The 25,746-nt window shown below is 46.0% G+C and overlaps 1 protein-coding gene and 1 non-coding gene across 2 annotated transcripts; one reads left to right on the top strand and one right to left on the bottom strand.

The window, feature by feature from the left end:
- The first annotated feature begins 2,266 nt into the window (after positions 1–2,266).
- On the top strand, positions 2,267–23,767 carry LOC144166652 (tudor domain-containing protein 7-like). The gene is made up of 10 exons (XM_077696184.1): positions 2,267–2,290; positions 7,139–7,291; positions 8,470–8,622; positions 9,552–9,647; positions 11,979–12,091; positions 13,625–13,853; positions 15,998–16,126; positions 18,630–18,734; positions 20,402–20,515; positions 22,089–23,767. The coding sequence occupies exons 1-10, from the start codon at positions 2,267–2,269 to the stop codon at positions 22,245–22,247; spliced, it is 1,275 nt and encodes a 424-aa protein (XP_077552310.1). The 3' UTR covers positions 22,248–23,767.
- On the bottom strand, positions 5,126–5,206 carry Trnav-aac (transfer RNA valine (anticodon AAC)). Its single transcript has one exon. It is a non-coding gene; the product is annotated as a tRNA-Val (tRNA).
- Positions 23,768–25,746: the final 1,979 nt, after the last annotated feature.

Here is a 25,746-nt window from a genome sequence, read left to right as displayed (position 1 = left end):
GCTGGCGTAGGGGGGGGGGGGTGGCATTTGAATGCTCGGCTGTGTCAATATTTTCTTCTGGGTGCTCCTCACGAGGTCCCTCCTCTTCCGTAGCTCTTCACAGCGCACGTGAATCCACTTCAAGCTCCTGCAAGTCTTTTGCACTCGTACTCCCAGCCACAACAGCAGCTTTTAGGTGCTGTGAAGGCTTCCGTGCGGAGATGTCAACTTCATAACCATTCTTTCTCTGTTCGAGAATCATCTCTAGAAGAGACAGCCTATCTTCAATTTGTGTTTGTGGAGCACTCTGATGCCATGCTTGCCAGCTTTGACGCAACGCCAGCTGCTTTCCTGACCGTCCGGTGTGCCGAGAAAACTTTTTTTTTGTTGCTGTCAGTGCGGACTTGCCCATCCGGCCATGTTGTCACCACACACATGTTCCTGCCTCAGCCAGCACTTTGGGATAGAGGCGTACAAGAACCAGCGCTCAGCGCACAGTGCCTTATCATACTTCGGCATGTTTGATGCATCACGTAGGACAAAAATGTGTTGGCATGGCAACAGCACGGCTTTCCAGAAAGCGCTAGAACAATCTGCAGGGGTTGCACTAATTTTGCATCTAGCAATGGCACAGCTGATTTTGTCTTTAGCCCCCATTGAGGCAAAGAGCTCTTGGCTTGCATAACGAACTGCATAGCATCAGCAGGTTGGTGTACGTCCTGGCTGCTTCGTCATCATTTGGCACTACTGGGTTATTTTGCAGCACAACTGCCGCTTTGTAGGCCATTTTTGTTGCGCTCTGTGTTAACGATGGCACAGAATTGCTCAACAAACAGTTCAAGCGAACTGAAACGATCTGCAAGCTTTTTTAGTTTTGGGTTTAAGCATTCTCTACGGTTGTTAGTCGAGTCAATAAAGTTACCGCATGACCGCCTCAGCCCCGTTATCCATTTTGCATGAATGGTGTGCCAGTTCGTAGTAAAATAATAGACTACTTCCGGTGCCGCTGTGTTCTGGAGCAAGCCGTGGTCTCCCTCACAGAGCCCCATTATGGGTTAAAATATTCAAATACGTCAAAAACCAGCGAAGAGTGTCGACATCTTCAGTCGTAAGCAGTCCAACAGCAACAATCTCAATTTCACCATCACCGTTTTCAATGATAACCAGAAAGCACGACGTTCTTGTCCCAAGCCACTTGTAGATCGTGTTGATGAATAAGTACTTCGGGCCAGCACTGAAATGATTTCTTCATTTCTTTGTCTTGAAAGTAAACAGCTCGGATGTCGCTGTTTTCATTTCATCTGTGAGAAAACGAACTGTTGCCTGATTCGCTTCTTTCAGCATGCGTACAACTTCTGGTAAGTTGTCCATCGGTTTCAACAGTTTTTCTTTTGCGGCGATAATTGAGAGATCCTTGAGCAGTAGAGCACTGCCCTCGCCTTTTCCACTTGCTCTCTCCCCATCACCCTGTTGGCCCTAAACTTCAACATTTCGCGAGCCTTAGCTTGAAGATCTTGTGGCAGTCTTCTCTGTTGTGGTAAGTGTCTGAAAAGTTCGTTTTTAACAGCGTGATTGTGCGTCAAGTCGAGAGAACTCACTTCCAGGTTCTGCCCTTCCTTTTCAGATTCAGTGTAGACGACGAAGCTGCAGTCTCGTTTCAATGTCCTAAGAAAAACGGAGAAAAGAAAAAAAAGGGTATGCATTGCAAGGACTAAGTTCTGCTAGTAACTTATGAATGAGGAAGTCTAACAGTGCTAAAACCACTTATACCTCCATCTCATTAAGTGTAGGTTATGGCAGTACGAATGTTGAAAAAATAAAAACGGAATAAACTTTGTTATTCTAGAACTATGAACCATTCACTACGTTTGCTTACTTAAATTTAGAGTAGCTGTGAACCAGTATTTGGGAGTCATGAATAGATGTTATGCTAAACAAAGGCGGCCCCCAGCAGTGAAGAAATTTCTTTATTTCTATCTACCAAGTGGATCGCTATATCTCATAGGCGCGAATTACAACTACAAACTTAAGAACGTGGCAATTACAATGAAAGCATAGGTGTGTAGCAGACACTACGTATGTAACTGAAGCTACCTGCGTAAGGACACCGTGCGTTTCAGTATGAATTCGCGGATGCTTACACTGTCGCCTGATATCCAGCTGCTTTATAGTAGCAAGATCATTCCGGCATAGAAGAAGAAGCAAAAAACGCGCGATATACGACATCCGTGAGTACTTACGATGATTTTTGCGCGCTCTTGTTCGTGCTGCCAAACTTCGCGCCGCGATGGATGCAACAGCACCGAATCTGGTAGTACTTTAGTCCCTCCGATATCTTGCTGGCATGCTTCCCCACGCGGATTTTCGCCGCCGCAATGGTTCTTGCATCCCTCTTTTATAATTAAACTCAGTTTGCTTGGCTGTGCTATGTGATCCGCGCTTCCAATTCATCAAAACTGCGGGGCGATGTCCGACCACAAGTCGCACTTCGCCGGCATCTCTCTCTTGCATTTGCGAAACACTCGACGGCTTTGTCATCGCGTGCCCGTAATTGATAATTACGGCCGAACAAATACTAACGCAAACAGAAAAACGGAGTTGTAGGGAACGCGACGGGGTAGCGGGTCACGCACATGTAAGCAAGCAGGGAAGAAATGGCGCTACGGCCCGCAGTCCTGCCCACCTGCGAAGCCACTTTTCGCCTAGCTCAGATAAAGAAATTCTCTTGATTTTCCTAGATTCTTGGTGAATCTATATATGTTTTCTCTCAGTTGACGTTTCTAGCGGTAACCACATGGAGCGATTTTTGCGAGCGACGCGACAAACGATGCGACGTAGATTCGCAATCGCTCGCTCAGGCAACCCCACGAGAGCGATTCCGCTAGCGACGGCGAAACGTGATCCCAATATCGCCGCGCAGCGCACAATACGATTATCAAAAGTACACACGGCCGCAAGGTCTTTTTGTGTTTGCATTTGTCACAAAAACGGTAAATCTTGCACTACACAAAATTTGACACAAAACTCTTGTACTTGCAACACTTGTAATACCACGCAAGTATATAAAAAACAAGAGTAATAGAAACGAGCACAGACGATGCACAGTGCATGATATTCGAGCGAGCAAGTTTATAAAATTCATCAGCCATGTTCTCTTCAAATCTACACCAACAATGTCAAACGTAGGAGCGATAGTTTTGTTGGATAAACATTTATGTAAGGTAGATATCTGCGCTTCATTTAAAAACTGAACTCCATAGGTATATAAAAATAATGAATGCTAAACTTAACTAAGGGCGCCATTATGCGACTGAAGTCATAAGTCTACGTAGACGCAAAAAAATTCCCTAGATCAAAACTAAAGACAACAAAACGTTGACAAAGTTTAATTTTTGCTAAATATGACCAAAAGTTCCTAAAGTTAGGCAAATTTCCCTAGAGTGCAGCGCGGGCTACGGGACACTTTGTCTCTTCACTTTGTCACGTGACTTCGAGAGCCAATAGGAAGAACTACCGGCAGAAACTCCTTTCAGAAATTTTCCCGTTTTCCGGTGAAATAAACACTGCCAAAAAAACAACCGCGGGCCATCTCCACTAAAGTGAAACCTGGGGAGGGGCAAAGCATGCAGCGTATAAGGGCACCGGCCATTCACGCACAGTAGCATTTCCCTCCACTCGCTATGCAAATGCATCTCCATGATGCCCCCACAAATCTGCGCGTGTATGACCCGTAAGCATCGTTCACGCATTAAAAAAAATTAGCAGTGGCTTAGCTCGGCTATGCCAGGATATACGCACAGTACCATTTTCCCGCACTCACTATGCAGATGCATCTACATGATGCCCCCCCAAATCTGCGCTTTTATGATCCGTGAGCATCGTTCACGCACAAAAAAAAATGGCAATGGCTTAGTTCGGCTTTATGCCAGGATATACGTAGCATAAGCTAAGGTTCAGCTGGTTATTCTTAGGTTTCCTGGTTGTCTAGGATTAGCTGGTTATCATGCTTACTGCTGCTAACACACTTTCCAATCCACTCCAGTCCAGTCACTGCTCCTCGCGCATGCGCAGCACGGCTCTCACGGAGCCATGCGCAACGGCTATAAAGCAGCTCCGGCGCAGCGTCAGACTTGGCTACAGCGCAACGGTGGCGCACAGCTGGGCACACGCCGGCACCAGTGCGTCTGCCGTGGCTATGACGTTACTCCTCTGGAATGCGCAGATTGGAGAATCTGCAGACCCAATTATCTCCACACCCGTCCTCCAATTGGATTGTATTTCCAATCCAAAACAAGCCAGTTTAATTCAATCCAGTCCAATGATCCTCGCGCTTGTGTAGAACGGCTATAGTGTACTAGAATTCTATTACACTATACCACGGCCCTTCAAGGGCCACGCGAACGTGCTCAACCTCGGCCACTGCCATCCACAAAAGCAAGATCCCCGTAACAGAGAGGTGCCCTAAACATTTCCGTTGGCTGGATGGGGCCGAAAGCCCTCATAAAAATTCACATTGGCTACGATAGCCTCATAACGTATAACCAATCACGTGCATTCGCCATCGACGATGACAGCATCCATCAGAGGTTCACTGCCGAGTCATTGCAGCGGCGTCAGCATATCCGCCTACGTGCATGCTTTCACACCTCAACGAAAACTTTCTGACATCAGGCGACAAAGAAAGCTGCGGCGCCTTTAACATTTGGATTATATACCAGACTGAGTGAACGGCTGTAGCAGTTTTAGCACTGAAAATGCGCGCGCGTGTGCGTGCGTATACGTGTGCATGGGTGTGGCTGTACATACCCTGTGTAGCTTATATATATACCTGGTTCTTCTGTAGGTGTACATGTACCACCCCGTGGTTTCCGCGTGTGTAAATATAGTCCTTAGAAGTTACTTGGCCCTAAATAAAGATTCGACCCATTAGAAGTACCTTTGGGCAAACTCCGAAATTGCTTTTTAGACATTGGTAGCGCTACATATATGTGAACAAAAACCAGTTTCGTTACTCAGTGGGCTCGTGAGAAAATACATTCCCCCACCCTCATATATTCGGAAGTGGCACCTCCGAAGCGGCACCCGAAGCAACAAAACTGCGTCACCTCCCCTGTATACACAAATATTGGCTAGAAAAAAAAGTCAGTGTGCCTGCCAGGGATCGAGCCTGGGATCTTCCGCGTGTTAGGCGGATATGATTACCACCACGACACTACACCACAAGCACAACTGTTTTTCTGAGGCTAACGTAAAGTAATGACTGCTCTTCGTAGCGCTGAAATACCTTTACAACACGTTGCCCATTCGATCCGCCGCCGCGTGTTTTGCCACCGTGAACTCCGAAAGAGACCGCTTTCGTCAAGTGTACCTGACTCTATGAAGACAGAATGCAAGTTTGGTTCATTCAAAAAATTGCCTCGTTAGAATCATGCTAACACCGCTCGTTTTCTGCAACAGAAACTATGACGTCATACCAACCACCCCTGCGATTGGCGGAGGACTGAAAAAAGCAAACGCAAATTAGGCAGAACTTATAAGCTTGCCGAATGGGCTAATTGCACTTAAATTGAGGGCACATATTTTTTTATATCATCAACAGTGGTGGGACAAACAGTGGAAGCTAAGAAAGCACACGTAAATATAGAAGTAGCGATGCGTACTGCTTGGTACTGCGCTCACTATGCTTCGTTGAGATGCAAAGCACTGTGGGGCTTTGGGGTTGCCTCAAACGTGCACTAGCCGATTGACGCTAGCGACGGGGTGATACGTGACCATGTTTGTCCAGCGAGCACCATGTTTTACGAAATGATTATTTCCTCCACGAAAAAAAAAACAAGCCAGGATTAAATAAGGTCCCAAACAAACCAAAGGCAGAAAACGGCTTGACGCGGTGTGGTGGTGCCATCAAGGTTGACTAGCAGTAACAAGGCTCCGTTCCACACCAAGTGTAGCTGAAAGACCTGTTCTGATGATGTCATTGCAAACTTCGTTCAAACAGACGATTTGGCGTGAGAGTCAAAATTTTAGCTTAAATTGATTAATTTCGCAGTGCATCGTTCGCTTCCGGACAAGCGCTGGGGGCACTATAGAACACAAAATCTTTCGAATGAAACTACCTTTCATTTTGTCTTCATGGCCCCTTTAAACACGGGATAAGATCTGCTCAGCAGCGGTTGAGCTTTACCAAGTAACTTAAGACCGGCCGTTGCTTTGGTGTAAAAATGAGTCCAAATTACACGTCTCTTAATCCTATTTAGCATCGGTTCCCCTCATTGCACCCTTGCATTCCAAACTGGCAGGCGTCCCTGCGGCAAAAACAATATAAGCGTGAAGAAAATATGTACTACTTCCAGGCAGTATAATTTGGACCACGTACAGAATAAATACAGGTGGAATCGGGTTGTTCACAACGTCCGAACTCAACTTCCTTTTTTTTTGTACTCGAACAGACGACGTATTTCGTTCGATTTTAAATGCTTAAGAATCTCAAGGCGGACTCCATGTCGTTATCCACACTTTCTTTCGCCGCTTGGGAAAATTACAATAAGAAAAGGCCTTATGGCCCTTATACTTTCATATCAGACTTCTCACATTCATTCCAGAGAAGTGTTTTTCCAGCGATGCATTTGTGTAGACGAGTGAAGCTGACATAGTTTGATATTAGGACTTCACATATCGTCCCTACAAAATGTCTGCGCAGAAGCACATTTGTGTATAACAGGAAAGCCAACTCTAGAAGGACTTGTTTTGGGTTTTGTGAAGATGTTTAATATACCGACCCAGAGCCTAGTAGACCCAGAGATTTAATATTAAACTGCTTTTATGGCTCCTGAAGAGAACATTGTCTTCCGGCAAAGCATTTTTGTACAGTTGTGAAGTCGACTTGGAAGTGGCTCGGTACCCGGAGCTTTATAAAGATGCATGTTGTCTTGTGGACCACGTCTATTCCAATCGAGAGTATGCGATGGATGAATACAGATTGTATTTTGTCTGCATGGTCCTTTTAATGAAACATATAGACGAGCGGCTTAAGAATTTATTCAGCTATTCCCAACTCAGAGTTTCAGCTTTCTTTTTCAGGTGATTCGTGCGTGGATAGCTGTAACAGTGCACCTATGTCAAGAGCTTAGACCTCAGTGCTCCACAACCGTCTCTGCAGGGTGGTGTTGGTGCCCTCCCAAGCAACAACACCGGTTCCAGCAACGACAGCACGAGCCCACAGCAGGGAGAGTGGTGGCGGGAATACGTCGACGTGATCGTATCCTGTGTCACGGCCACGGACAATGTGTGCACCAGATTTGCCGTCTACGACGTAGGTGTCTTCTTTTTTTGTGTGTGTCAGTGTTTGCCTGCGTGCGTGATCAAGGCGGGTGCTTTTGTGGGTAATAAATCGTAGCGTGGGATTTTCTGCCATCCGCAACGATTGAGTGAAATAAAGGCGAACAGGTCGCTTTGTCATAGCTAAGGGGGCGTTCTCTTGTAATGTGTGCTCCACAACAAGCCTAACATAAATTGCTAAAAGAACACTGATGCGCACGATTGTGTGCGTAAATTTAAGTTTGCCTCAAATATGCCTGATCTTGGATTTGTGCTGAAGCATCAGGTAATGTATAAGCCCCGACAGCAGTTCCTTTGCAGCGAAGAAAACAGATACGCAGTCAATTAATTGTCCGAGCGGCAAGATGTTGAGTCGAGTGACGTGTGACATACGGACTGCCTAAAATTTTCGTGTGTATGTAGCACAAGAAAGACTGTAGTCTCTATAAATTAAGTTGTTTATATGCTTCAATGAGAAAGAGGCAAGGCGCCCTCAGGGGAAAGAGGAATACCGTAGTGGGTGGGGCAGAAAATGGGGGTATTGGAAAGTTCTTGTGGAGTACGTTCGAGTGCGCTAAAGCGACACTATAACTGTTATTTAGTTCTCGCACATTCCATTACAGTTCTTCAAGGGGACATAGTGGAGAAGGGGCAGTCAAATTACGTAGCATATAACCTCATAAGGAGAATTTTGTCGTTAAAAATGCATAATTCCCTCTATTAGCGAGGTGCATCGAAGTGTCCAAGTATTGAGGCGTATTTTTCGGGATGGCTGGGACGCAACCAGTTGATCTCGATGCTGATCAAAATAAGGGCACGTCCATATTAAAAGATTAGTATTGGGGTCAATACGCGATTGATAAAAAGTACATTTGGGGGAGAGTCAGTATGCGCATGAGTCCATTATGCATGATATCCCCAGTACAGGCAGAGTTCGGTTAGTCCTTTTATTAGCAAAGATTTCTCCCTGCCTATGCGGAAATTGGGAGAAGAAATGAATTCTGGTGGTCATTTCCTACTCGTCATTATTTATTGTCGATATCGATGGGGTCAATTAGTTCACACCCTCTGGTTCCTTGGGTGGGACCCCGGGCCCGGACTATGGGGATGTGACCATTTTTGCAACGTAATTTCTGAATCGTTCAAAGTGTTGCATATATGGAAACCTCGCAGGCACAATACAAGGAACTCCTGCGTGAGATGGCCGCCCACTACAACAGCGAAGCCAAGCCCACCGAGCGACCAGAAACAGGGGAGCTGTACGCAACGCTGCACGATGGTCGCTGGCTGCGGGTGCGGACCGTTGGAGAGTGCGGCGGTTGGCAGGTGATAATCTTAAACAAGGCAGACATTTAGGCAGACCTAGCTTGGTGTACAATTACTTATTGTGTGTGGCCAACTTGCCATTTCAGAAACCGTACACTAGCGGCCCTTCCTACGGCGGTGTAACATCACTACCGTATTTACTCGAATCAAACGCGTACCTTTTTTCCTAATAAATAGGTCCCAAAATAACATGCACGTTACAATCGAGTGGAACTCAAAACTGCGACGCCGTATCGCCATCGATGTTTCAAGATGGCTGCTTGACTAGTGAATGCGTAGCCAACGCTTCATAGTCGATGCATGTTTGTCTTTGTTGTCTGCGTATTCCTTTTTTTGCGTTCCTCTGTTCTTTACGCCATGAAATTTCCCACTGGGAAGACACGGCGGGTTCACCACAATGATCTGTTCATGAAAAAAGTAATCTTGTGCGTTGAGAGCGATGGAAATTGGGCCGTGTCACGTGCGTTCAGTGTTCCGGAGTCTTGCGTGAGGGACTGGCACAAACAGAAAGAGAGAATTTTCGCAAGCAAGGCGACACGGAAAGGGTTCAGCAGACCAAAGAGGGGACGATATCCCCTAATAGAAGACCCGCTGGCGGAGTGTATGCAGCAGCAGCAAGCGGCTCGGAGACCTGTAACGACAGATCTGCCGCGGACTGTCGTTGTGGTGACTGTCTTGCTGTCAATAAGCGGCACATATAATTTCGTGCCACCCTTGGAATAACCGTTGCTTGTTCCAAGTGAGAAAAAGTTGCATGTTTGTGTTAATGAAAGCCTAGTGCGCATTACAATCAAGGGCTTAGCTATTTCTTATCTTCAGACCGTGACAAACGGGTGCGCGTGAGAGCGCATTTATCCAAGCCTAGTTTCTTTATTTGAGAGTGGCTTCAGATACGTAAAACCTGGGTTTGCAATCGTTCTATCGCGCAGGTATTGTGTGAATTTGTTGACGAAGGCCAGACGCTTTTCATCGCACCACAAGCCCTGATGGAATTGAAAAGCTGTTTCGCCGAGCTCCCTACGCAGGTAGGTGATAGGTTTATTACTTCGCTTTTCCTTTCAGTATGCTCACGTATGCGCTTTTCTATGGGCTCAACTTGTGGGCTGTTGCAATTTGCGGTTATTGGTTTAACAGGTGTAAGTTTTTCCCTTGTAAATCTATCTTTTCCTAATACAATAAGTACGATATAAGCCTTTGTTGCACACCGTATACTCGTCTATCTTCGATCAGTTAATCGCACTTATCTTATTTGAACATGATTCACACAAACTGCCGTCCTCCTAGGCGTTTTTAACTGAGTAAGTTTACTATAGAACGTGACATGCTTACGAAGGAGGAACACCGTTATTTTACCGCAAATCCATGGTTACAAAACTTGGTGCTTTATGGAACGTCAGGGTGGGCTAGTTGGTTGCGGTTGTGAAACATGATATTTTTAGCATACCGTGCATACTGGTACTCAAGTCCAGTCCAGGTATGGATGTTAAAACTTTCTTACTACGGGTCTGTGATATTACTTAGCTCAAAAGCAAACCGGCTGGAACAAAAACAAAGGACAAGCGTTAGTGCCGTGTTCCCTCTCCGTTCGGTTCCATAGCACTCTAAGTAATAAGGTTTTACATTCGTAACGACGGGCTTAGGCCGAGTGGTTCCAATGGGCGCACAAGATTTTCACGTGGGATTAAATTTACTGACAGTTTTAGGTGGGGAAACTGAAAGCACGCGAGACAAAAATGGGCATAATAATATGTCTTGTAGTAGCCGCAGCAGGAGGAGGGTCAGAGGTATTGCTAGAAGTGGCATGCCCCACTACTTTCATGTGTATAAAGCTGCAATTGCGGGGTGATTGCACCACACCCCAGCTACAATAATAAGTCTTTATGAAACTATATTCCCAACTGTGCGCAGGCATTCCGAAGCGTAACAGCGTTTACAGCGAAGCCTTCCATGTTTTACTGATGGCATATGTTGGGTCGCAAAATCAGTGCAAGCAAAGCGACTTTCTCTGACGATGATGATCGTTGGTAAAGTGAAGGGAAAACACGCTTCTCATTGGCGGAATCGAACCTTGGTCCTTCGCGTTATGAAGCCAGAGTCTCTCCCATTGCGCCATTCCGAAGCTGTCGAGCAGTTTGGATTTGAAGAGGGCTGCAGGGACGTGCAAAATTAGACAGAAAAGTCATGCATTTCTCCCTCTAACGCTGCGACGATGGTTGAAAGCTAAACTTTCTTCGTGAGAGATCAAACGTCGAAGGTAAAAAGTCAAAGAAGCTCTAATCAAAAGTCCAAAGCACGTGTGAATCAAAGTCAAAGGTCAACAGGTTAAGGTCCAAACTCGGGTGACAACCAAGGCACCCCTCACAAGAAACTTCGCGTTTAACCATCGTCGTCGTGATACGGAGGGATATGTGATTTTTCGACAGTCTATGAGCATCTCTATAAACCAAGGGGTTCGATTCATCCAGACGCCTTTAACTTAACCTAAATGCAAAGTTTTTTTTAAATCAACGCAATGCAATGACCAACCCCGGTATGTAATAATCTGATTCATAAATTTGAAGGCAGCCTTTTACGCTTTGAAACTACAGCTGTCCCATGGGGGAGCTTACGGATTAATTTAGACCCTCTGGGGATATTTACAGTGCCGCTAAGGCCCCTCAGAAGTCACTGAGGCTTTGATCGAACCCCTGTTTTTGGGCTCAGCAGCACAACGCCTTAGCCACTCAGCCACCGCAGCGGGTAATTGGCATATTTGTAATTATGTGTATATGCACTAATGCTTTGTCTGGAACGGGCTGAAGCTTTTTTTGTGCGTAAAGAATTTTAGCATGTTCTCTAACCGAGACTAGCACATACAGAGAAACTAAGCAGGACTATACATGTTGGCCGGGTTCTCTATTGTTACTTTGCGCCTAGAATGAGCTAAAATAGTTTTGAAAGAAGTTACCACAAAATGATCGATACAAAAACAAATAGAAAAAATAAGACCTGTTAAAATGCGTTAAGGCACGTTTCGTGCTGTGGAGCAAGTTCCTGACGTAAAAGTACCAACCTCTTCCGAAGAAGCATCAAACCCGGCAGTTAATGAAAAATAGGGAAGCGGATCGAGCAGTCTTTAAATGTGAGAATTCATCGCTAAGGTGCCACCGCAATCCCGTTGTTCGTTGCAGAGCTATCACTTGAGCTAACCACCGAGTGTTTTCCGAGAGGCAACATTGCGGAACCTATAGGATTTGTAGCTTTAGTGGTTTCGTCGTCTTATATAGCACCGGCTATTGAAGAGGGTAGGGCCAGAGGGAAAGCCACTCGTGCACTGTTCTGATGCCAGCACTGTCTGTCTTCCCTCGTGATGACAGGCCATCCAGTGGCAACTTTGCGGGCTCCTTGGCTACTCCCGTTACACAGCGTCTGCCGAAGTACTGAGTGACGTACTCCTGGGGAAGACACTCGTGGCCCAGATCATCAGCAGGTGAGGGAAATTTCATTCTTTGCATCCGAGCACTCTTTTTTTCTCATGGCGGGGGGGCGGCCTGCCGAGGGGAAGGACGATTGCCTAAAGGTGCCACCATCGGTTGTGTGGCTGCTCATTATTTCTGTTGCTTTCCATCAACCAATTCGCTAAATTCGCATCCCTCGCTTACTTCTTTCATCTACAAACCAGGCGTTCGAGCGCACTACAGACGTGGTGTCCTCTTGGCAGAGGGTGGCGACACGCTTCATGCATTTTGTCTCCGCTTTGTCGGCGTTCTTATAACGGCGTGATGGACAAGAACATAGAAAAGTTCGAGCGCACGTACTGACTTTTTATGTTCTCTGAATTGGAAGGCATTAATGCCCATCCGAATGCCTGAGACGCTTTTCTTCCGTCCGTGTTCTCGAAGGGCCTGTTCTTGATGCCTCTTGAGACGCTTTGCTTCGTATTCCGCTTCCTCAAAACCCTTTTGAAACGCTTTCTTCGGTCTCCTAGTGCATTTTGTCACTGCTTGTTTCTGCCGCCGTGGACCGTATTTGCACAGTTATAATGCGCCCTAATTGTAATGTGCAGATAAATTTAGTTAAGCAAATTTGAAAAATAAAATAATTTGCTGGCTATTGTACCACAAACCTGGCAGATGACATCATATTTTACGCACGAAAGTGTGGCAGCTATCAACAATTCCTTGGGCTTCACAAACTTCCTTATCCACCTCTTTCTAGCATTAAAACTAAAACGGGGACCGGTGACAGCCCCTTTCCGTTTTCAGCACTGTTGTCATGTGCACGTACATTTTAAGGCTACTTTTAGCAAAAAAAAAAAAGGTTCGAGTTAGAATGGTGCAGTAACGGTTACATGAAGGCAGTGGTTGATTTGGCCGCCTGTCCATTTGATCGCTTGGCTACCTTCTTCTGGTCCTTCCCTGCACCTATGGTGTACTGGTGTTTCAGGTTAACCTTTTCTCCCGGGGACTTTAAGCTCGCGCTATGGAGCTTAAGCTTACGCATTCCCTCGCGGTATGGAATTTTTCAGACACATGGCGTAGGAGATGTTTCAGTGCTCTACACAGTGACGCCAAGGCAGACTTTCTCTCTGTGCATCATAATAATAATCTTCCAAAATGAAACATGCGCATCTTCTTTTTAATGATTCCGCATTAAAAGGAAGGTGTTATGTTTCGCGCTTCTCCGTCAGAGGCAGCAGACCTGCAGCGAGTAAGAACGGAGCCTTCATTTCTTCAACAGAACACCGAATACGCCTTAGCCAACGGTGTATACAAACTCGTGTAATCATGATCTGAACCTACTTCCCTCATGCGTGATGCTGCTACTTTACGAGAAGCTGTGTGAAACCTGCCAGTGCCGAGTGAACTTGAACATGAACAACGACCCTTTTATCTGAACTTTTGAATGTCTGAGGTGTTTTACCTTTCCCTGCACCCTTCATTTCCCCCACCCCACCCAAAATTTTGTGCTTGCTTCCGATTAATAAAGTTTTTACTCCTACGACCTGTTGGCGCTCCACCAGGAGGGACCCAGCTTCGGTGGTGCTTTTCGACGTGTCGGGTCCCCAGCACGTGAATCTGAACGAGGTGGTGTTAGAGCGCCTCATGACGGCGTGCTTCCCGCCGGAGGGACACCGGGGCCACTGCCACCTTACCCACGTCGGCAAGGACGGACTGCTGACCGTCCAGATGAAGGGAACCAGCTTGAGCATCCTCCACGACCTCATGTGCTTCGTCAACAAGCGCTGCCAGGTGAGCATGGGGGCTGAAAACACTCATCGGCGCACGGGACGGGTCCAGGCAGTTTAGCGTACCGTCCCGGTCTCCTCGGAAATTGATTTCCCCGAGATTTGCACAATTTCGCCTGAATGTTCGACGCGCTGTCGGGGATGAACTGGATGAGGACTGTGGTTGGGGTATTATGGTGACAGCTAGGACAGATGCAGCATCTCAAAAAAGCCTAACAAATGAAAATGAATTATAAACACGAAAAAGCTAGCGTTTCAGCATATTTCTTCGATAAAGATGTATAGTTGTTAACAACAATTATATAATAGTTAACAACAGGGTGCTGTCTCTCCAGTCGCACCATACTTAGCAGCATCTTCTCTGTTTTCTTCAGCTAGCCCGAATCGACTACACTCAAATATCCTGTCTTTGGCTGTCCATCATCATCCTCGTCATGCGCCCTTTGTACTTTACGCAATAAGTATTGCGCCTCCTGCAAGGGCTGACATCTTGGCGTGAGCATGAATAAATGAACGAATAATCATCATCATCATCATCCTTATCGCCATTGTTTGCCTTGAGTGAGCCAGGAGCAGTTAGCGCCTCTACCTTGTATTGGTTGCGATATTTACGTTCCCAAAGAGGTATAAGCCCGGCATTTCCGGTGCGATGCATAACGCTAATCAAACGAGTTGATATATACCGTGTCCCGGCTTCAAACCAACCCAAAATGCGAAAAGCCACCAACATTTACGAACAGAAAGTGTCCTTCTGAGCTATGAAAACATTTTACAATAAAAATATCCAGACGTTCAGAAAATTGTCTACTAATGCGTAGCATTCTTATGCCGGTTGTCTAGAGTGCGAGTTTTTTTACAACCAGATATAGCTATCAGTAGCCAAAGACATCAGATTATTTTATTCCTTTGAAGTTTTCTTTTGTTTCTTTTCGCCAAAGCTGTAAGGTTACATCATTATAGCGATTCTGCGTTTTTGCAATACGAGGCGTAGTGCAGGGCTAATCTATTTACGCTACTTATTTACCGCATCTCGAGCGTTCTCTACAGAGAATGTTATGCATTAAAAATGGTATCGGCATCACATCCAGCATAAGAGAAAGAACGCTGGACATCCGCCTCAAATACTAGCCAATGAAAGAGTGTTCAGTACGCATGCTGTTATTGTGAAAGAATTGCGAAAGCGATTGGTGGATAACGAGTGCAGCTCTCAGGCGCAATTACTGAAGGAGCGATGATAACAGTGAAAAGCGCACACTAATTTGAGGCTCGCATAATTAATAATTTTTATTGTTTAGTTACGCCAATATTCCTTTGTGTGAGCCAGTCATTAATGCATATGTCCAAGCAGAAACCCGGCTAGGCAAACTGCCGCTTCCCACAAGCGCAACTATGCTCCGCCAGGTGTCGTCAGGAGGCGTTTTTCTGTGAGCATTGCCGATAAATATACACAAAATATGCATTATGCGTGGTCTACGAAAAGGAAACTGATAGGATTCGGCACATTATGTTGGAATGTGATTGTAGTTATCCAAGTCTCCAAAAACTCAAACCTCCAGGCAGCAGATGTGACTAAAAGAACATAAAATGCTAGTGGAAAAAGGGCAGAGAGCGGAATAGATCCTGGGACATCTACGGTCTGTATGAAATTTCTGGGTTGATCACAGGGTGTAACACTCCGAAGCAGCGCACACGATGCGGCGCGCAATGGTGATGGGCTCCGGATTATTTTTGACCACCTGGGCAATTCTAATGTGTTCTGAAATTTCGTACACACGAACGTTATTGCTTTTCGCCACGGGTAAAATTTATTTTCATTCTGTGCTTGAGCTTAATAGCAGCGCTAGAGTTAAACTAGTAGTACGAGACGATACTCGATTCTGTTGTGACATGACGCTTCATCATCCCGCTATAAGGGGATACCACAATCAATCAATCAATCAATCAATCAATCAATCAATCAATCAATCAATCAATCAATCAATCAATCAATCAATCAATCTGACTGTGCGTTGCTGTCCTGTGAACTCCTGCGGTCGGCACGAAGTGGTCGTTGGTGTTTAATCGGGAGAAAAATGAAGCGTGTTCTTTGAGTTTCCGGAACGCTACTTTGCTGGAAAGACTAATGCTGTGCCGTCTGTTCATGCGCAGTATGCTCCACGTTCCACTATGATCCACGAAGTTCCTGCGATGGGTACGCTCTACGCCTGCGAGTTCCCGGGCGACGGTAGCTTCCGCCGAGCTGTGCTCACCTCGCCCGATCCCCTGCCCTCTGGACAGGTGTGTTCCCAACTTGCCTCGCGTCCTCTCTTACACAACAAGCAATGCAAAAGGCATGAATCACGGGGGCGACAGCATATCACGCATGTTGAGCACTTTAGGGCCATCCGAAGAGGGAAATTTTCAAATGAACTGAACAACTGAACTGAGTATTGTGTCGCAAATGTATATCTTTCTATTTCTGAAACAACAAAAACAACATAAAACTTCATAGACAGCTAAGCGCTCCTCATGGAGTATTGAATGCGACTGCTGATGGAATATGGCGGACTAGCTCGCTTCGTCGTGTTCCACCACACTCGCTGCTCTGTGGATCTGATTCAATGTGCGCGACTATGTTTAACAGGCGTTCTAGTGGTAGACGTTTTAGAATTTGCTGCCGTAAATTCCGCACCGAGGGAATTTGAAAGACAACTGTCACGTGGAGGTTTTAGGTATAGTCATGACATGCGTCAGACAGCAGCGCCAGCTTCTCCCTATCGGCTGCTACGGCATGCGTCCAGTGGTGCAATCCTCTCCACTCATTATTATCATCATCATTCTCTCGGCACCTTTTTTTTTCCGTTACTATGACTGAAATTCTTGGCCAATCACTCTTACTAGCCATTACTGATAGTGTGCTTTGCTATATTCCCCTTATTTGTACGTTTGTAATTAGTGTGCTTATACTACTCGGGTAGGCCACATTACACGTCTCACACACCTTTTCGACTCGAAGGCGACAACTCATTCACTACGAGCACCTTCAGTCAGCTAGAACCCTATATAGGCCGTAGTCTTTGGTATGTGCGCTCGCTTCTCATTCCGGAGGCCCTTGGTTTGATTCCCTATTCTTGGCCAACCAAAAAGATGCTCCCTCCCCCCTTTTATCCTCCCATTGCTGTTCTAAATTCTCATCTCTATGATTACCGTAAAGTTCCGAGAGAACGCCCACCGGCGAAACATCGCCCACCCACTTTAAGAGTGAAATAATCGTTTTACTAAAACACCCTAACAATCGCCACTTCCTAAAATCGTGGGCTTTAGCACCGATGAGTGAACAAAACAAACGCGAATCATCTATTGATATGCTGATGGGTTAATTTATTTGTGCTTCCCGCACTTGAACCGAACGTTCTCCCATCTCGTGTTTTTCCCTTCATTTGTATGCACATTGGGTGGGCGTTCTTTCGGAACTTTACGGTACTCCCCTTACGTACCCATTTCTTGTCCTACTTTTCTTCCACCACCATTCCAGCCGCCTCTTCGTCATTTCTACCCCCTGAAGTTGAGGCACCCTTACTCCAAATGGCAAAACCTACGCAAACGTCGTTTCCCCTCCCCCCTCTGCGGTCGTGTCTCTGTGAAGTCCCTGACAATAAGGTCTATGGTTTCCCAACCTCTGCCGCAGCATACACATGTGTCATCCTGTTGCCTGTAGATACCCGCGTATGCCCGGGTTCTCAGACACCTGGCGCATGCTTCACAGAGCAATGTACTGACTCTCGTATTGCCATAGAAACCTTCATTCCTGATAGTTTCTCGGTGCTAAAAGTCTCCAGGGTTTTTCTCGCTTCCATTTTTTGCGCCCAATTCGGCACCTCTGCTGCCCTTACCTGCTTTTTAACTGTCGTGTATCGTGTAACTGTCCCCCTATCGATTTTCTGTACCTCTTGGTCAGCTGTGTGGTCGTCCGTCTCCACCGCATGTCCATGCTCCTCATATAGAGGTAATTAAACAGTCTCGCAGCCCATTTTTTGTCCTCCATTCCAGGAATCACTCCTCAAACTTTATCTTTCTTGGAGCTTCCTTTGCATTGAAGGACGAACAGCTCATGTCACCCTATATCTCTTCGTTCGTAGTTTTGCTGTGGGCCCCTAGGCCCAGCCTGCCTACTGCCTCTGATTTACCTCCAGGTTCACTTGGGTCTCTGGTTTCATGCACAGAACTGAATTTCAGAAAGTCAATCCTGGTACCATGACCTCTTTCCAGACTTTCCTTGCCAATTCGCATTTGCTGTGGCCCCAGAGTGGTCTATGATTCATTAAAGACGCATTCCGCCATGCTTCCGTCTTAAAGAGAGTCTCATCCACGTGTGTGTAGTCTCCGCCATCGATAAGCCATACCCCACAATGTTTATGCTCTTTTACCAATGGTATTCCTACCTGTTGCACTGGCACTGTTTTGTGCTCCGTGTTATCGTTAAAGACCATGACGTCTGATTCTTCTCTGCTAAAGCATAGCACTGGGTGCGTCGTTTCCTCACCGCATATATCCTACAAGCCCTGCATACCTATCCAGTTGTCCGGCTTCAACGGTATGTCCGTCATACGCCTCAGTGATTAGCGCCTGCTAGTGTTGAGGGCTGTAAAGGCTCGAAAAGTGCAGCGGGTCTTGGACTGGGGACTCCTCCCCATACCGTTTTGCATACACGTTTACTATCTCTCACCCGTTTTTCACGCTTCTTGCTCTTCACGCATCAAGCAAACAAATGACACCAGAAATCTTGTCTTATCTTCATCAGTTCCAGGTGCGGTACGTGGACTTCGGCGACCAAGGGACGGCTTTCATGGCAGAATTCCGCACCCTGGACAGCTTCCGGGAAACCCTGTCCCGTCTTCCCTACCAGGTGCCCTTCTTTCTTTCTCGTTTACAGAGGATCTGCTATGCAACTGAAAAAGAAAACATAGCAAATAAAACAGAAGGTGTTTCGCGTTTAGATTAGTCGAAAAAGGAAATAAGCGCGCTTGTTGGACTTATTTAGAGAGAGAGAGAGAGAGAGAGAAGAAAACTGAGGTTGGCAAGAATCGCAACATCAACGTTTCGATCAGCCTGGGAAAGGATGAGAAAGAAAAAAAGGCCCCATAGATATCAGGGCAGAAGAAAGACTGGAAGCGAAGTAAAAAAAAAAAACAGCGTCCAGTTTGTGTGAACAGTTCTATGAATATCGCAGTAGAAAGCTAAATAATTTTAGTGACCCCGCCATCGTCCAGGTAATTGATTATCCTGTTTTATTTGGTTTTCTGAGAAGGATCACTAAATGCCCCGTTTCGCGCTGTTTAAGGTGTGAACCGATGCGGCTTTACTGAAAGAAATAAATGTGGTACAGAATCGAAATTTCTGTCTCTTTTGAAGTCTATGGGCAAGTCTGTTTTACTTTTCAGATATAGGCGCAAAAGCACTGCGTCAATCATTTTATGTCTGAAATCACAACGATGATCTACTCAGCAGTAATTCCAATCACCCTGGCCATTCCAGAATTTAAAAAGGCCCTCAGCTGTTCTGTTTTCTTACTGGCAGCAACTCGTGTTAGAAAAGAGTCGTGAATCTTGTTTTCCGGTTTGCTTAAAAAATTCTCTACACTATATAAAAAATGCCCAGATAACCTCCATCCGTTATTAAACGATTTAACGTCAAATATTGCGAAGATCTGGGAATATTTATATTCAAAGTATTTAAAGCTAAAAAATTCGCAGCTGCTTAGAAACGGCTACGGAAAAAAAAAAGAGAAAACGCCTGTTTCCATCCTATGATTCTACAGCTTGGACTCAAGGCTGTCGATGAGCATTTTTGCTCTCAACATTTTTACTTTTCAGGTGGCGCTTTACAAAAGAATTTAATCATTTAGCACACATTTCTTGCTGGCCTGTGGCAGAGAAATTTGCCGCTAAACACCATAAAGTGTGTGATCCTGCTAATATAATAGATGGGACATGTGCACAAAGACTTGAGGCGTTAATCCGTCGAAACCGAACGGGCGACGAACAGAGAACACGAGAGAGCGGCTGAAAAGGGGGAGCTGAAGCCGAAACCCAGCCGGCAGCACTTTTTACTGTGGTGGCGCTGCGCTCCCTATTGCTTGAGAAGCAACCAAGTCGGAGCTGTTAGCATTGGCTTCGCTCTGCCCAACGCGCACATCATGTCCTTTCTCGACGCAGCCAGATCGCTGCATGTACGTGCTATAAAATGAAGTTTGACACGATTGCAGGGCCATGTTGACGGGAAAATAGGAGGAAATAGAAGTGGCTGTTACGAAATGCCAATACTGGCAGGCAGCGAAATGAAAAACAGGCGCACATTGCTTCTGCTGAATCAGGCAACCACGCGACCCGAGTCGGTTACAATGCAAAGCATGGTTGGCACGGTGGGTGAGGAGCACTGCAGAGACGCCGTGTTGCAGGCTTACAAAAACGGAGTACGAAGGGCGTATCGGGAGGGGAAATTGACTCTCAAGCATTCTTAAATGGGCATTCCAATCATTTTTCTTTCTCACCCATTGACTTTGGTTCATTACAGGCGTTGCAGTGCCGCCTGGATCGCCTGACTGAGCAAAATGGAGTATCTTGGCCCGAGGAGGCATCTTCGCTGCTACACGACATAATTGGTAGAAATCCGGAGCTTCTTCTTAAGGTAGGTGCATCTTGACAAATCGCTAAAGGATTAGACAGATCATGAGCTCGATGACGATCGCTTACCAAACGTTCGTTGCGCTAAAACTCCGACATAACCAGGGCTTCGCCATGTCAGTGTTTATATTTGAACAAAATAATGCTGACCTGTGGCTGGTTGGGGCAGAGGCTAGTTATTTTATGAAAGTAAGAGAAGTGGTTTTTGACAATGTGCGACAACGCTCCGCCTAAAACTGGAGTCATTGTGATAACTGGGTAGTTTTTTTTTTAATTTAAACTAAAAAAAGGACGAGCAGTGTTCGCGTGCACGTTGAAAGAAAAGTGTGGCGTAATATGTTTCAAAGAAATTGCATGCGTAAAAATTTCGTTTTCCGTACATTCATCTTTATTTTCATCGTTTGGAAACATATTGTAATGACCCCAGCGTTCTCATTGTGGCTACAAAACAATCTTTTAACTAATCAATTGTGATAAAACGTATGAGCTTTCCAGCTCGCGATAACTGCGAAAGGGAATGTCTGGCAATTTACAAACCGTTGGAAACAAAATACGTAGCTCTTCCTATATTTTCTATACGGTTTACAACAGAAACATCCATAATTGGCAATTGTGCAAACGCGTAAACGTTTGTCTAGATGCAATATTATCCTGATTCTCTTCATCTTTAGCACATATTATGTGTCCGTTGTCACCCGCCTTCGTGGCTCAGTAGCTAAGGCGTTGTGCTGCTAAGCACGAAGACGCGGGTTCGAGTCTCGGCCGTGGCGGCCGCTTTTCTGGTGGAGGCGAAAAGCAAAATGCCCGTGTGTTCACGATTTCGACGCAAGTTAGAGATCCCCAGGTGGTCAGAATGAATCCGGAGCCGTCCACTGCGGCGAGCCTCATCGCCTGTGTAGTATTGGCACGTTAAACCCTACAATCAATCAATGTGCACATTGTTCACGGCGTCGACACTTCCTATCGTGCCCTCACCTGTCCCGTTTTGTTTAATTGTAACTGTCCAAGTGCTCCCTTAGCAACACCACAGGATGGGACAACAACGCATATAGCGAAAAATCTGCCGCTGAATTATCGAACTACTTGAATCCTTTATGCGCTCTCTTTAAAGGGACCCTGCAACACTTTTTCAACTTTCAAGAACTGAAATGTGAAATATTCGAGACTTCGTAAGATGCAGAAGTGGCATTGGCAGTAAAGTCGGAATCCACTACAGCCAAAAGTACGCTTTTCGCGTGGCTGTCGTGTGTACCCACACCTGCCGTAAGGACTGATCAGAGGTGAGGCGCAAGTCGCTGTGCTGTCGGTGTCCCCGCGAGCAGCTCACATCTATTACTTAGAACAGAATGCGCTGCTTAAAATTTTAAACATGTTGTAGCCGGTGCAGGTCTATATAAACCCGCTATTATCGGAACACCACTTATAACCCATAATTACCCCATGTTACTGAAAAAATCTTGTTGTTATTTATTACTTCTTTCCTATTGTCAAAGAGCGCACACACTAGTCACCCAGTGCACCCTTTTTAAGGCAATAGCCACGAGTCCCTAAAACTCCCCCGGTGCAATTCTTCGCAGGTCACCCGACCGGCGGAGGGTGAGAACGTGGCCCTGATCGAACTCTTCAGGAGGGAGGACTCTGGGCCAGAGCTGTTGTCCGTAAACCGCGTACTTGTCCACAGCCTCAAGTACTTCGCCCCGGAATCATTTGCTGCCACTGGAAAAGGCGGAGCCTAGCTTGGCCGCCAGCGGGAAGAGACCGAGCCCACAGTGCAACGTGGAAGAGCCCAAGAAGTTTCCTGTACATAATTAAGTCATTTCTTTCACAAGGCACCGCAGCCACCCGGTGTATGCAACGTCATTGCAGTTTCTTTGTGCATGTGAGTCCTGCAAGTGTTGTATGAGCCCTTTGCTTCAAATGTTGAACCAGCAGTTTTGGCAATTGACCGCTGATCTATAGGAGTGAAAGAACCGGTGCATAGTTGTGTCAGATGACATTTTAAGCTGAGCTGGCTGCAATAACAGAGGTTTTGGGCCTTAATCAGAAACGACGCATCTTATCCTTCCAACTCCGTGCACCGTGCCTCACACATCGTCCACAGTAGTCAGTGTAAGCGGGATGAGACAAGGGTTACTGCATGTAAAAAATTTTTAACGGCTGCTTTTCTGTATATGCACGGGCAGGAAACCTTAGGACTCCGGCACAAGCTGTAGAGAAAACTACGTTCGAATGAATTATGCGACCGGTGGCGGATCTTATGGCATCCGGCTGACTTGAACCCCCTGTTGCCCCTCGACAAACCTTCTCCAAAACAAACCAAAGCAAAGACTAGTGGCATATGTTATTTCGGAATCAACAGTTAAGAATAAACCATGCCTTTGTTGGCCAATGTATAAAAGGGGGTGACCAGGCAGTGGGACATCTGTGCTAGCGCAGTTCGAGTCAGCTTAGGTCTAGATTCCCGTTTTCTGCATGTTGCCGTTCTCATCCGACAGAAACCATGTAATCACGAGAAATACAACGCGTTCTGACTTGCCTGTCCAGTCATATTTGGTTGAGTTTCACCATGGTTTTCGGAAAGCTTTGAGAGTGTGAGTGAGTGTATAAACATGTATCGAACGAGCTTCATGCGCTGATGGTTGGGTGCCCGCCAGTTGGCGTCCTCCTCTGTAGTCCGGGAAGCTCTGGTCCGCGCTTGCTGCCCTAGAACTCTTAATTTCGCGGATGCCTAAAGTGTAAAGCCCTTAAATCATTGAAACCTTCCCAAGCATTCAGACGTAAGAACATTGTGTTTTCTGGTTGTCTCTGTCCCAAGCAATGATCGCGTTCAGTGCTGCACCCATTCGAAAAAGTGTAGTTGATATTTTCAAGCGCCCTGATCAACTTTTTTAAAAGACCATTGACGTAATCGATGCCACATGTGAATAAAATCTGTGCTGCAGGCGAAGACAACTCCTGTAAACTGATGCTGCTTTTTTGCTTATTGCTGAATATCGCCACAATAGGCTCGAGTTTGGACGCATGCATGTATAATAACCACAGCTAGACATTCATCTGAAACAAGGCGACCAGAGGAGATAAAATAACCACATAGTCGACTCGCCCTCACGCTGTTTTTTGTGTTCATATGTATTCATTATTGTCGTCCCCTCTTTTACAAAACTACAGGTACCTAGGCTTTGTCATTCGCAAGCTAACCAGTGCCACTACTCAATGTGAAATGTCATTTCGTTAGCATCTTTTGACTCTCTCGGCAACGAGTGATGCCTGTCTCTGCAATGTTTCCGGATTGTTCGAATAAACACAGTGCTGATTTTCTGCCACTACTGTTTTCTATTTTTTTGTTTGGGAGGCTCGGCTTCCCATTAAGAGTAATCTGAGTATGACAATTACATCAGCACCAATGCACGTGTGCGCTCAGTAGAGTATATGCAGGGCTTACAAGGACGAAGATAAAAAAAAACGGCACAAAGGGAAAAGGGTCATACAGATGGTGATGAGAGCCTAGGGTCGCATCACGTGCCGCTTAAAATAATGAGACCAATTCTTATTTCCGCCAAATACTGTACAATTTCAAAAGCTTACAGTGATATTTTGAGCGTGGTAAATTGCTCTAAAACACGATTCCCTTAGCTATGGAGGCGGAACATCAGAGTTCACTATAGCGGAGCTCTTCTAGCAGTTGGATAAGAATTGAGGGAGGGTTTCTAGCGAAGCACTAGATGGCACTGGGTGCGCGCGGGAAATTGTGGGCTTGTTCATGGAATCTCGCCAGTAACAGCGAAAAGCAATAAAACGATGGAAAAAGTCTCGTGACAAGGTTAAGGAGACGGCTCAATCGCATCGCTGTACACGTTTTTGCTGTCGGTGCCGTCTTTACTACGATGCTGTCCGTCTCTACTACAAAAGCTGTGCCGGTGTTGTCTTTACTACGAAAGTACCAGAACGCAGCGGAAACTGTAAAGTGTGATCGCCCACGGAAGTACGCCTGCAAAGAAGATGCAAAGGAACAGGGAAATGTTGCATCACAAATTAAGAATAGAGGCAGGCGCTCGCTGAACATAAAACCACCACCAGATGGCACCACAACCATTACGACGCAACGATTAAACACCAGGCATGAACCGCACTGATGACGAGGATATTGTCGCCACAGAAATACGACAGAATCCCAACAGACTTGCCATGAGGCACGGAGGATGAGGAGAAAGCTTTAGTTAACAGTAAAAGCCCCCTTTCAGTACTCTATTATAGACAACGTTGTCAGCGCCGTTGCGCAGTGGCGTAGCACAAACCTCATTGAATTTACATGTGCATAAACTACGCACTCTGCGGATATGTGCCTTCTTGTACGCAGCTATCACGAAGGCAATTCCCGAAGAAGGTACTGTATGCCTTACAACCCCAAGAAAATATCCACACGATCTTTGTGAACCTCCCAAATATCCCCAAACCTCCGAATAAGACATTTGTGACGGTGCAGAAAAATAATGCGTTGGGCACATAAAAAAAAAAAAACATTCATCTGATACAAGTCAACAACAACGAAAGCAATAGAAGAAAACCGTTTTATTTCCTGCGTGTAGGGACCCGCTGCCTGGTGTGTAGCGTTAGACTGTTGAGTCTCCATAAGAGCACCACAAAAATACTTTGGGGAAGCCTACGCATTAAGAATGCTTATCGAGGAGCTCTGAGCACTGAACATGGCAAATAAGCTAGAAAGGACGAGTTACACACGATCATCTGACCGATCATTTGAAGAAATTTGGTCTCTCTCTCCTCGTCTGTTGCAGACTTGCGCGGTATAGAGCTTAAAATTTTTCAGAGGGGCCATAATCTGGCAAAGTAACTGTATTACTGGAAATGCGCTTCGTAATAGGCATCAAAAAGCAAGTGATTTGTAGAACAGGCCCTGCTGCCCCTCACCATGGCCTCCGCGATCACCCCGCGCGCGTTTTGCTCCGGCCGTCCCAATCGGCCGGAGAGATCGTAAGTTGAAAAGGGGGCGTTACCGCGTCTTCCGCCGCACCGTGGCTCTCGCCACCTATGCACCAACTACTCCGCTGCAGCTTGGCACAAGCGAAGAAACGCTCGTTTTCGCAGCGAGCAGCCAAATTGAGTTCAGCAGCCAGCTTTAAAATGGCAGGTACAAGACAATAACCAACAAATTTATTATGGTAAACTTATTAATATGAGGAGCCAAGTACAAAGTTTAAGCAGCAATCAATACGAACG

Source organism: Haemaphysalis longicornis, unplaced genomic scaffold (assembly GCF_048455015.1).
Source record: "Haemaphysalis longicornis isolate Haplotype H1 unplaced genomic scaffold, Haemaphysalis longicornis Haplotype H1 scaffold_18, whole genome shotgun sequence".
Lineage (NCBI taxonomy): Eukaryota > Metazoa > Arthropoda > Arachnida > Ixodida > Ixodidae > Haemaphysalis > Haemaphysalis longicornis.
Note: the sequence above shows the minus strand (reverse complement) of the source record. Positions and strands in the feature narration are given on the sequence as shown.

What these genes read in the sequence shown, in the direction of transcription:
- LOC144166652 (XM_077696184.1), top strand. Translation starts at nt 2,267, where the DNA reads ATGGATGCAACAGCACCGAATCTG. An exon ending in CCAGATTTGCCGTCTACGAC is followed by an intron (nt 7,292 to 8,469) that starts GTAGGTGTCTTC and finishes GAAACCTCGCAG; the next exon opens with GCACAATACAAGGAACTCCT. An exon ending in TCGTCAACAAGCGCTGCCAG is followed by an intron (nt 13,854 to 15,997) that starts GTGAGCATGGGG and finishes GTTCATGCGCAG; the next exon opens with TATGCTCCACGTTCCACTAT.